Source organism: Caretta caretta, chromosome 8 (genome assembly GCF_965140235.1).
Source record: "Caretta caretta isolate rCarCar2 chromosome 8, rCarCar1.hap1, whole genome shotgun sequence".
Lineage (NCBI taxonomy): Eukaryota > Metazoa > Chordata > Testudines > Cheloniidae > Caretta > Caretta caretta.
This window is the reverse complement of record NC_134213.1, coordinates 45625420-45637637: the sequence shown is the minus strand read 5'-3', so window position 1 is coordinate 45637637 and position 12218 is coordinate 45625420. Positions and strand designations below refer to the sequence as shown.

Sequence of the window (12218 nt, the reverse complement as noted above, 5' to 3'; positions counted from 1 at the left end):
ACAAGGTGTAGTCCTTTCTTCCTACAGAATGTATTTTAGTAGTTTTGTCAGCATCTATATACTATCTTTTCAACCAGCAACCCAAACTTCCATTCAGGGGATGAAATTAACTTAGCTGCAAATTTAATTAGCATATATAGATATATATACACACACACACACCCTAGTTCATTTTTACTTTTGCTCCATATTGCTATATTTACATTGGGTAAGTTCCATCTAGTATATACTTTTCATGCAAATGAATTACACGAACTCTTTTGTCTGGCGTACACAAAGCACTAGAAGATGTTACAAATGTGTATCTAAAGTTGAAGAAAATGTGTATGATATGCAGTATTATTTGAGAAATAGTATGAGATCAGATGTTTAAAGACTTTATTGTTATAGGTATACATGCAAGAGAGCTGGGTTCAGGTTATGCATGCAACACTAACTGTGGCATTCCCTGATATATCAGTGATTAGCCATAGAGTCTTAACATTCTCTTAACAGTTGTTGCTTAAATTGAATTTCCTGGGGCTGTTTTTTTTTTTTGTTTTTTTTTTTTTAATTAAGATGAAAGATGGGGGAGAAGGCGCTCCACTTGCCAGGACTTCAAAGTTCTCCTGGCTTGCAACTAAGGCAATAGCATGTGTTCATTCCATAGCTGGAAATATTTGACTAGACTCCACAAGAATGCCCTGCCCTGCTTGACACCTTAGGAAATCTGCAGGAGCACAGGCGCCAACTTTTCCTGGTGCCGGTGGGTGCTCGCACACCCCCAGGCCCGCCCCGACTCCACCCCTGCCCTGCCCCCATTCCAACACCTTGCACAAACACTGCCAGCATTTTAATTTCTCTCTTTCTTTTTTAAAAGCCATTCCTAACGGTCTCTCACTGGTCCATTCCAGCCTTCTTCTCTCACTTCCAAACACTCGTATTTTTTCATTTCCTGAGTCTTTCAGAGCACATTTATCTGGATCACCGCAGGGGATGCGTTGCCTGCCATCTCTTCATCTTTTCCTTCACAACGAGGCAAAGATTGCGTGCTGGGTCCCTGGAGTCTTCAACTTGCCCAGGTGGCTTCAAGACAAACCAGGTCCCTTCTTGATTGAAGTGACTGTTTTCAGCAAATGTACACAGAATTTCAATTATATACAAATATTATCAAATAAATAGAGAATCCAGGATTCCTCTGACTCTGAGGCAAGCATTGGTAATTTTCAGTGGGGTCCTCTTCATTCTTCTTGAGGGCACTGTACATTTCTCCCATTTCAGCTAACAAATAAGCTGTGGTGAGCCCCAAAGAGAGGAACAGGACATGTGCTGTATAAAGACCATTTGCACATTGGCTTGTTTGCACTAGCCATGAGAACTCTCTCACTCAGACATACCACAAGCCCCTGAGAGGTGAGGCCAGGGTAGGTTTTTTTGCACATGTACAGCCTATTGGACATAACCCTCCCATGAGTTTAGGTGCTGGGTTCCAATTCCCAGTTTTATTTGATCGCAGGGGCATTACTTTACATTTTATCCATGTCGTCTACGCAGTATGAGCGAGGAGTCAGTAAGAAGAGGCCCAGTGTCAAATCTTTGTAGTTGGCATCTATGTAGGCCTCCAAGTAGACTTCATCCTTATACCGCATCTCGGACACTGTCACCGAATCTACTACCTCCTCTGTGACCTTCACACGCAAGATGGACTCCTGGGACCGCTTGTACACCTTAAGGCTCAGTGAGACATTCTTCTGGCCCATTACCTTGATAGCTCCCTTCAGGGAGACCAGGTAGAAGCCATCACAGTAGATCGGGATGGAGAGGTTACTGACGTTCATGGTGCCCCGATTCCAAGAGATATTGATGCGTTTCTCCTTGGGGACGTAATCTGGAGTGGAAGAAGCAAACAGAAACCCATGAAGATATGAGTCCTTCAAACCCTCTTGGAAGAGGATGATTTTATGTGTCTTGAGCATAGGAAGAAACAAAGAGAGTGGAGAAATCTCAAAGGAAAGAGGGAGAACTAGAAATGGGGTGGAATGAAGAGAGATGCAGAGAGGGAGGAAGGTCTAGGGCAGAGGCCCCCCCGTTTTGCTCTGTGGCACACAGACTGCTGGTTCAGCACTGGCTCTTCTTGTTTCCACATGAGAGGAACAGAACTGATGAAGGGGAAAGATGAAATGAAGAGCCTGAGAATGGGAGGGAAGCAATGGGAGAGGACCACAAGATGCTCTGGGTTTGAGTCTCAGTAACATGATGGGCCTTTTCTTGCTCTGGTAATGGTAAAGGAGCCTTCCACAGGGGTGTAAAATGGCCTCAGTGGGAATGAGAATCTTAGCATCTCTCTGTGAAGGTGGGGTTCACACTGTGAAAATGTAGTAGCAGCAGTGAATATGGATATTACAGTAACATCCAGAGGGCTATGTCGGGATTGGGGCCCCAATGTGTAGGGCCCTGTACAAGCCTTGCCCTGATGTTCAAAAATCCCTGGTCTAGAGAGAGCAAAAGTGACAGGGAGAGCTAGAGAGAGCAGAAGAGCGAGGAGGAGCGCTGGAAAGGGTGGGGATGAATGCATATTTGAAGGACCAGGGAATGTAAAGCAGAGGAGCGCAAACCCCCAATCCAAGGAAACTACTTCATTTGCATCTTCATTTGCATAAATATTTAAAAGGCTTATAAAGGCACACAGCTTTATTGTCTGTTGTTTCTCTCCTCTGAGGATTGGCATTGCTTGCTGTTGGGATTCTAGTCCTGGAGTTCACCATTAAAGACCTGCCCCTGGACCATCATTCCACCGCTGTCAATGGAAAGACTCCCATTGACATCAGTGGGCTTTAGATCAGGCCCTGCACTGCCCTGGAGAGGAAAACCCAGGGCAGCAGTTCAGGATACTTACACGCTGCACTCAGCACAGAGCATCCCACCATCTAAAGCTGTGTCTTACCTGTGCCAGATGGGTGACAGGAAGCAAGGAGACTGAGTCTATGGGCACTTACCACTTATGTGGTAACATGAGGAAGAGCCGGTGAAAAATGTCATTTATTTCCCACACACATTTTCTTCAATTTATTTTTCTTGAAATTTCCCACCATTGTATTTCTTTCCAGGGAGAGGGATGTTTCAATGAAACAGTGAAATAGAAACTTGAAAAAAAATCAGTTATAATAAACAAATACACACCTGTGGCTGCAACTTCGATCCACTGGGATTTTGGAGTCTAAAAAGCAACAAAACAAAAAATCAGATTAATAACCTCTACAAATACAGGAAGAACTTTCTAGCTCTCCATGCAGATGTGTAGTGAGGGGGGAAAGAGTTTTTTGCAGTATTGTTTATGGCAAGTCTCATGACATTTGGTGTTTCTCTTAAACCCCAGCTCCTGGAATCCTGTGATTACATGAGAATCTTAGCTTTCATGTTTTTTTAATAAAAAAATTAAGTTTCTAGCTCTCCAGGATGCAGGGGACATTCCCACCAGTGGCCAAGGAAGCCTGACCAATCAGGTTGGGAGCTGTCCAGGACCCCAGCCGAGCCCCTCTCGATGCTCCTGCTACCATGCAATGGGATGGAGTGCATGCTGACTCTTTCTGCAGCAGATGTAAGCAGCTCTGGGCATTGCAGTCCCAGGCATTGTGCCTCTCCTTGGCTTCTGGCTCATAGCTGGATCTGCTTGGGAGTTTTCTGGATAGAACCAGATTTAATTACGCTAATAAGGCCGAGCCCTCATTGAGCACTGTTTCGTCAGTGGAGTTGAAAGTGCTTTACAAAGGAGGTCAGCATCATTCTCCCAATTTTACAGATGGGGAAACTGAGGCACAGAGCAGGGAAGTGACTCGGGCCAGCAAGCCAGTGGCAGAGCCAGAAATAGAACCAAGGTCTCCTCTGTCCCAGGCCAGTGCTCTGTCTGCTAGACTACACTTCCCCCTGCACTGGGAGTATTTGCAAAAATGTGAGCATACTCTCCTCCTTCCCCAGGCCCAAGTGTTTCCACCCTCAGCCCCACTGGAGCAGAGAGGCTGGGGTACTGGGGAAACAACAAGCTCTTCCTTCCAAGAGCACCTGGGTTTGGTGCAGTGCCTGAAAACTTTGTTCATTCAGCTCCCCTTCCACATACACACAAACCTCAGCACAGCACGAGGCCAGCGGGCCTCACAGCTCAGCCGGGACTAAACAGGCCATTTCACCCAAGTGGAGTTCAGCTGGGGAGGGGGCCAGCAGGGAGCTGTGTTTGAAAACCACTGGCAGTGCCAGCTCTTGTTTCTGGTGTAACCGGGACCTGCAGGCCCTTGTCTCCAGCTGTGGAGGGAGCAGCTCCATTCTTGCTAAAAGGCCTGATAACCGCTGATTACCCATTTCCCCACTGTGGCCCAGGCTCCCGCCTGGTCCCAGCGCTATCCTGTAATCAGGGCCAGCGCGGGGGAGCCTTGTTTTCCTGCTGCTCTGGTGATGCTGCACCCAGCGGAGTCTGCAGCTGCGATCTAGAAAGCAGCAGCGCCTTGGCACATGCAAATACAACTGGTGCTTGCTGGTTTCATCATCCGGCGGAGCAGTGGGTGTGAGTGTGAGTCTCTTTTGCTTTCAGTTTCATTTCCTGGTCCTTCGCTCCCTGTGCCTCTCTCCTCCCAGGCACCGCCTCCTCGCTCTTGTTCGCCCTCTTTCCCATTGTGGGACAGCCCCTTGCTTGAACAGCTGTATCCCAGGGCATGGTGGGCTGCCTGCAGAGAGCTGGAGTACCGGACGCTGTTGTTTGTGAGGGCAGGGAACACACAGAAGTTTGACGTCTGCTCTTAGGAGCGTTTGCTTTTAAAATGTGGCCCCCAATCGTCTGACTATCACTCATGCAAATCTCTTCAGTGTGGGCGTAAAGACTGCAGGATGTCCTCCTTGAATTGTAATTTTTAAGACTATACATTTGATTCTGATCCAAACCTCACTGAAGACAATGAGCCATGGTTTGGGATCTTTCAACTATTGTAATTTAAAAAGCATTTAGTTAATCTTTTAAAAGGACATTGTAGGTTAAAAATAATAATGTAAAAAAAAAAAAAAAGTCTGTCCTTGTAATATTACTGCAGCTATGGATTACTACAGTGCAAAACATGTTAAAAGTTCAAATTTATTTTTAGCTATTTGTGCTATTTGTTTGCTTTTGATAAGTCTTTCAGTCAAGACAGTTTCATGTTGATTCCTAGTCAATTTCACTTTCATCTCTGATGGGCAGGTTCTATAGACTGTAATTTCAAATGATAACCTTGTGATAGGGTTTTTTTTAAGTATTCTATAGAATAGTGAATTATTATTCCTGGTATGGCATTCCATAAGATGGTTAAAAAAGAAGCAGCATGCCAACCCCAACATCCAAAAATCATGAGATTGGCTGAAAATTATTAGATTTTTAAAAAGAATTAATTTTTATTTTCCTTCTGTTTTTCAGCTTTTAGGGATCATATTTTCAAGCTTTTCTCCACAATCCTGAGAGCTAGAAACTTATTTTAAAAAAAAGAAAGAAAGCTGGACTACTCACATGATCACCTGACTCCAGCAGCTAGGGCTTTAAGAAAATTATCAAGTATCATGAAACTCATGCTAAAATAATGAATTGGCAACTATCAGATAGTTTCTATTAAATTATATGGGCCAGGTCCTCAGCTAGTGTAAATTGGCATAGCTCCATAATCTTCAATGGCACTACATCACTTTACACCCACTGAGGTGCTGGTCATAAAGGTTTTTAGAGCTCTTTCTATGGATGTCGGTTCCATTCCTATCTATCCCCATTGGTTTCATCCTTACTAAATTCTGTAGGATATTTCAGTTGGGGAGGTTTCCCACACACTGATGAAATGTTGCAAATTTCAGACATTGTAGAGGACTGTTTAAATCCAAATAAATCCAAACAAAAAGCTGTTTACATCAGAATTTTAAATAATAATTTTTAAATCCTTTGAAACATTCCTCGTTATTGGAGCTGGTCAGACTATGCATTGTAAAGAAATTATGTGATGAATTTAGCCCTTTCTCCTATTCACAGGTCATTTGGGACTCAATGGATGTATCTGCGACCCTGCATTTGCCAAATGGCTTGGCTGAACAATTTTTAACCTCTGAGGGGCTTGCAAACTATTCCTCATTTGCTATTTGTTACTTGTGGCCTGCGAGTCATCACCTCGGTCGCATGGTGGTTCTGCTCCCTGACTGGATCACTGAAACTTTTGTAGAAGGGAGCATAACAAATACATGTGGTGAATAGTAAATAATGAATCATGAGCAGCAAAGAGCTTTATTGCCATGAGTATGTTCGTATGAGGGAGAATTCACCCCATGCTCAGGGCAGAACAAGGCCCATGCACTGTCTCACTACATTGTTGCCATCCTCCCTTGTGTTTTATCACCAGGAGGAGCCACTTTATACTGCAATTGGGAGCCTCCTGGGCTGCGGTCGTTGTGGGGATGGAACTATGCAGGGGAGGAAAGTTACCTAATTGCCTCAGTGCCTGTGGGATTGGGTACTAGTTTTAGACGGGAGGCAGAGAATGAGGTTAACAGGCAGTGGGGTGAAGCTAGACAAGGACTCCAGCGAGAAGATCACAGAGTCTTGACCTTGGACCACAGAAGTCAAGGAGAGTTTTGTCTCTGACTTCATTAGCAGGAGTATCAAGCTCTTAGGGTGTGAGCCAGCAGGGGCCTGAGCACTCTGGCCTCAGACCTGCAAAGGACTTAAACATATGCTTGACTTCAAGTGTGTGAGTTGAGTACTCCCATTGAGTTCAAGTGGGGTTTGGAACATGCCCATATGGCATGTGCACATCTTGATGGTCCAATAAAAAGTTCAGATAGATCTATAATTTATAATAATTGACTTGGGCATTGCAGAACAAGTGACTCAAACTCATTGTTAATACAGTAGCATACCAATAAGACAGGCAAAACATCAGTATTATACATTATCATTTGGGATCTGCACTCCAAATCTCAGACCCATCTTTGATCTTAACCACAGGGGACCCAAATCTGCAGTCTCCTCGCAGCCACAAGTACTGGGAGGTTTGCTTGGATAAAAAATGTAGGGCCAGGCTCAGGGGTGTATTTTTTTTTTCCACTTTACCCTTTCCTTGGCTTTTCTATGACAGGAATGAGCTGACCAGACAGAGGATGCACTGCGCAAACTCATTGATTTGTATGCATCTGATTGATTCATTCTGATTTGTTATAGGAACAAATCATTCTGCTCACTCCAGGCACTTGGACAAAGAATTTGATACACAAGAAACTACACGACTAAAATTTCAATTTGAACTCCATGCCTGTGACAAAACCAAAGGGATCAACGTGGGGGAGGGATTGCTTCCTATAGCTTTGTGGACGGTCAGCTTGTATGCTGCAGCACGACTCTCTCGGAGACATGAAGATGTCTGTTGATCCAACCTGGGGAGTTCGGGTGTGACACTGGCACCCTCTAGTGTTACTTAATACCAGTCTCTCTTTGTTCCAAGTCTAAGGGCCCAATCCCACAAACACTTAAGTACCTGCATAATTTTACTTGCATGAGTCGCCCCATTGACTTCAATGGGACTACTCACATGAGCAGTTACATACTTAAGGATTGGGCCCCAAAAGTATTAGTTTAAAGGGTTTCACTCAGTTGCTGATGTAGACTGAAATGTGACGGGCTGCTTTCAGCTCGGGCGCTATATTATTTTAATTCTACCTTATTTTATGTTTTACAAACTATGTGGGACATTAATATTTTACACCTGCACAGCCACATTCATCTCAGGCTCTGAAAGCACATTACAAACGTTAATTACCCAACATAAAATTCTGGGAGGTTGGGGATCCATGGGCCCATTTATAGAATCTGTAGCGATGCAATCAATAAATCAGGAGAGGCTAGCAGTTCCTGACCCATTCTTTCTCTGTTTGCCCAGTATGACTGTGTACAGAAAAGGATTTAAGGAGGCAGCACTCCATAACTATTGACACCCAGTCGGATCACTGAAGGAACCTTGAGAGGTTGCTGTGTTACTAATGTACCTCAGTTAAAGAATTCGATGCAGTATTCACACAATCGTTTAAGCCTGTTTAGAGTCCCCTAAATATCTCTTTCTATGAGACGCTATGTATGCAGATTCCCATGGATCTTTTATTGTTTATTGTGTATTGTATTCATGGAGTAGCATTGCATGGCAGGTGTCCCTCTAGGAATGAAGTGTGTATCACACAAGGCAAACCCAGCAAGCAAAATCATAAATACATTGATTTTAAAGTAAGCAGGAACCATTATGATAATCTAATCTGCCGTCCTACATAAAACAAGCCATAGAACCATCCGTCCCCCACTGATTCCTGCACCCAGCCCGATAACATGTGGTCGAGCTAGAGTGAGAGCTAATTAGAACTAGATAACACCATTTCATCACAGAATCATGGCTATTCTGTAACTCTGTCCTGTTCCTGGCTATGCTGAGCCTGTGGGTAATACCTCTACTTACTGTACCTACACCTCCCTCAGGATTGATATACATTAGCAAAAGAGTGCTGCAACAAACCTTCATGAGAAGGCTTTTAATGTGCAACACCATGAAGGCCATTTGTCTGACCAAATCAACCACTCTGAGAGTGTCACAAGCATTGGCTGGATACATGGATCACAATGCTTGTGATCAGGTCTTTGGATTAGGTCTAGTCAAACTAGTGCCATATCCCGGGGGCTAACCCCAGCGAGGCTGGGAAGTCACAAGTATTGCAGGTGCCGAGATTCTGCCTGATTGCAGCATGCTTATCATTTGGAAATTACCCCCAAAGCTTGTGCTTCAAGCACCAGAGCAGTGCACTATGAGGTAGGTGCTGTGGGCATTCCCGGCTGCACTGGGACAACCGCAGTTGGAAGGGGGACTGTGTGAATGGGTGTACACTAAACTACTGCAAGGATAAGCCAGACAACCAATATTTCATCCTTATGTAGGGCTTGATCTAATGTCAATGGGAACACTCCCTTTGATTTCAACAGGTGTTGGATCAGATCCATAATATAGATGTATCCTTGGGTTATGGAACATCCTTAGTAACAAACCATCCTATAGGTCATGGACCATTTTGCTGGGGTGGAGGGACAGGGTGTGCATGTTTCCTTTAAACAAAGCAGCATGCTCTTACAAGCAAGCTGTCTAGAGTGCAGCTCAGCTTTTGGTAAAGACAGTCTAATATTTGTGTGGATGATGTAATATAGTCCATGACTGTGTCACATGAATCCGTGTAAGGTTATTCTGCAGTTGATTGGACATTGGATACAACAGGTTCATCTCATATAAGGGTATGCAATTGTACAATAACTATAAAATAGCAATCAAAACTATGGTCAGCAGAAATACATGATCTCTTTCCTGCAATTAGGTTACGTCTGGGATCTCTGCCACTGGCAAACATAATGCATTCTTCCTGAGAAAAGGCCTTCCTGGCTAGGCTCCAGTGCAGTTCGGAGTGCACCTGTCAGTCTGAGAATCTATTATAATCTTCTTCCTAATTTTCCCCAGCAGATTCAATCAGTGCAACTCTGTTGCCTCTTGTCCTAGACATCTGTTTCTGGGTGTTCTTAACTAGCCGATGCCTTCCATCTCAGTGCAGTGACCCCTGTACAGAATTCAAAAGCCCTGCTGGGTTCCTGGGCAATGCATGATGCTGTCTATACGGGAGACCATGATTATCTATTTAAAATAATGGGACCTGTTTTTTTTAAAATTGTGCTTAGCAAGTGTGCATTTAAAACTCAAAGGGTCATCCAGTAACTTTGCCAAGGAACTGCCTCTTTAACACCCCATTCAAGTCTAGGTCCTGGTGAGGAATGGCAAGTCCAAACATGTACTAGGTCTCCTGCGCAGTCACTGCTGTCTTGTTTTCATAAAGTTCACATGGGCCACCAACATCAACCTTCTCAGTGCGAAGGGGCTTTGAATTAAAATATTACAGAACTAAGTGGTGCTAAGAGGCAATGCCAGAATAACGTGTATTTTTATGTATAATGTGATGCTGTTTCATTAACTGAGCAAAATAAATTGCCTTTCCCAAATGCCCAAAAGTGGGAAGACTCTCTTCAAGAGAGTGAGAGAATGGGGAAGAGAGGAGAGAGAAATGAAAGATTCAGTTCACACATAGCTTCTGCTGTGTGCAAAGGATGAAATGGGCTGGGAGAGATTTTTGATAGTCTGCTCTCTGTTACATGACTCATAAATTCAGTGGAACTGTTTTTGAGATGCATCTGGCATAGGAAAGATGGATTTCACTTCAGCAGCAAGAGATATCGAGCATTAAAGCCATTTTAACCAGTGTGGTTTATAGATCTGGTTCATTTTACCTACAAAGTTAAGTGGGAGGAAAGAACGAAGACTGTAAGGTGAAACATAACATAGTGAACACAAGCACCTGGGGAATGTGTAGGAGGAGAAGCAGCTATGGCATGATCTGCACTGAAATAACAACAAAAGAGTGCTGAGGACCCAGAGACTGTTAGCAATGAGAAACAAAGAAAATATTTGGTACAACTTTCCCAAAAGCAGTCCCAGCAACAGGCTAGTTCTTATTGTTTTGAGTTTGGGGTTTAGTTCAAAATAAATGAAACTCTCCAAACACACACTTTCATTTATAGCTATAATTACATCCAAGGCTTAATGTAAAGAATCACTCCTGGGAACACTGAATTGTGTTCTACAGCTTTTGCAAAAGTTGCAACAAACATTCTCTCTTTCTTATATAGCTATATAGCGTAGATTAAAGCAGTACATGAGACGTTTACAAATCATACAGAACCTGATTCTCCCACTGTTACGCCCATTAAGCAGCAGTTATTCACCCAAGTAGTACAATGGAGTTGACTGTAACTACTCCTGTGTGTAATTGATACTCAACATGAGTAAGGCCAGCACAATCAGGCCCATAACAATCAGTGAGGTAGTAATTCAATATATTTTTTTCGTGTGACCAAAATTCACCTTGGGGAACCAAGTCGTGCAGTCCTTCCTTGGGCAGAACTCCCATTGAGGCCAGTTATTGACTCTGTCACTGGGCCAGCAATTTTGCATGTGCAGTTCCACTGGCTGATAACACAGCACCAACCCGGCAGTCTGTAAGAACATACTTTGTGGTGGGTGGTGCAGAAAAAAGGGCTCATAAGTAGGCAAGGGTTAAGAATTGGGTTTTCTGCTTGCCAGTATGCAAAGTGATGGCCCTAAATGCTTTCATTATACGCAGAGCTTTACAGTGGGGAAGAAGGCAATGAGGTTTATCATATGGTCTTACCGTAGGGGGATGCAGGAAACCAAGACCAAGATAGACCAAGCAGGAGAGCAATACTATCCACTGGGCCACTGCAGACACCAGCTGCAGTCTGTTCCTTCTGACCTGTCTCCTCTCCAACTCCAGCTGCTCTTCCAGCCTTTGGGCCTCCATCTCCAGCATCCCTTCCATCCCAGCCTCCCTGCCACCAACCTGCCAGCCCAACTGGATGAAAAAAAAAAGCCCTCCCCTGCTTCTGCACAAAGGGCAAATCTCTTGAGGGGAATGAAGCAGAAGCAGTTGATGCGCTGTCCCCAAATGAAATGAACAAAGTGTCTTCAGGAGTGGCTCAGGGTTTTATACACACAGCAGCAGCAGCAGCAGCAGCAGCAGCAGGCGGGGAACTTCTTTGTGACTAATCTGAATTTCCCCTTTTCTTTCTTTCTTTTCTTTTTCTTTTTTTTTTCTGGGTGAACGTGGGGGCTGATTTTGTGGCATCCCAGTTCAGTTTTGAGTAAGGACCTGTGAAAATGCATGTGTTTATGTCCTTAATCACTCCATCTACAAGGTCTTTTGCTAGGTGATGATTCAAATGATCATCAACCTTCAGCTAGCCCCTGCGGCCTTCTTCGGATAAAACTCCCATTCAGGCCAATGGAAGTTTTACAGGATTTGCATCCCTGTTGCTTAGCAGTATATACAACACCGGTGTAGCCCATCTGCTGCGGAGAGGTGAGGAATAAATGGGGTCGTGAGACAGGTCAAAGGAAATATTTTCTGCACACACGCTGCACAATTAGCCACTGGAACTCACTGCCACAAGATACCACAGAGCCCAGGAGCTTAGTGGGATTATAAATGGATGTTACGGATAATATAAACATCCATTGTTAGAGTAGGTAACAAAAATAACCAAGAGTTTTGGGAGCAGCATAAATGCCTCCTGCTTCAGGGCAGAAACCACCCACTAT

The 12218-nt window shown here is 44.1% G+C and overlaps 1 protein-coding gene across 2 annotated transcripts; it reads right to left on the bottom strand.

Moving 5' to 3' along the window:
• Window positions 1-361: 361 nt before the first annotated feature.
• On the bottom strand, window positions 362-11490 carry TNFSF4 (TNF superfamily member 4). 2 transcript variants are annotated; one of them, XM_048860758.2, is made up of 3 exons: window positions 11272-11490; window positions 3160-3196; window positions 362-1867 (listed from the first exon to the last, which is right to left on the bottom strand). In XM_048860758.2, the coding sequence occupies exons 1-3, from the start codon at window positions 11437-11439 to the stop codon at window positions 1506-1508; spliced, it is 567 nt and encodes a 188-aa protein (XP_048716715.1). In that variant the 5' UTR covers window positions 11440-11490; the 3' UTR covers window positions 362-1505. The 2 variants fall into 2 exon arrangements, 1 of the variants encoding a protein (XP_048716715.1); XR_007358005.2 differs by lacking the exon at window positions 11272-11490 and adding an exon at window positions 4102-4575 and having other exon boundaries at window positions 1820-1867.
• Between the last annotated feature and the right edge of the window lie 728 nt (window positions 11491-12218).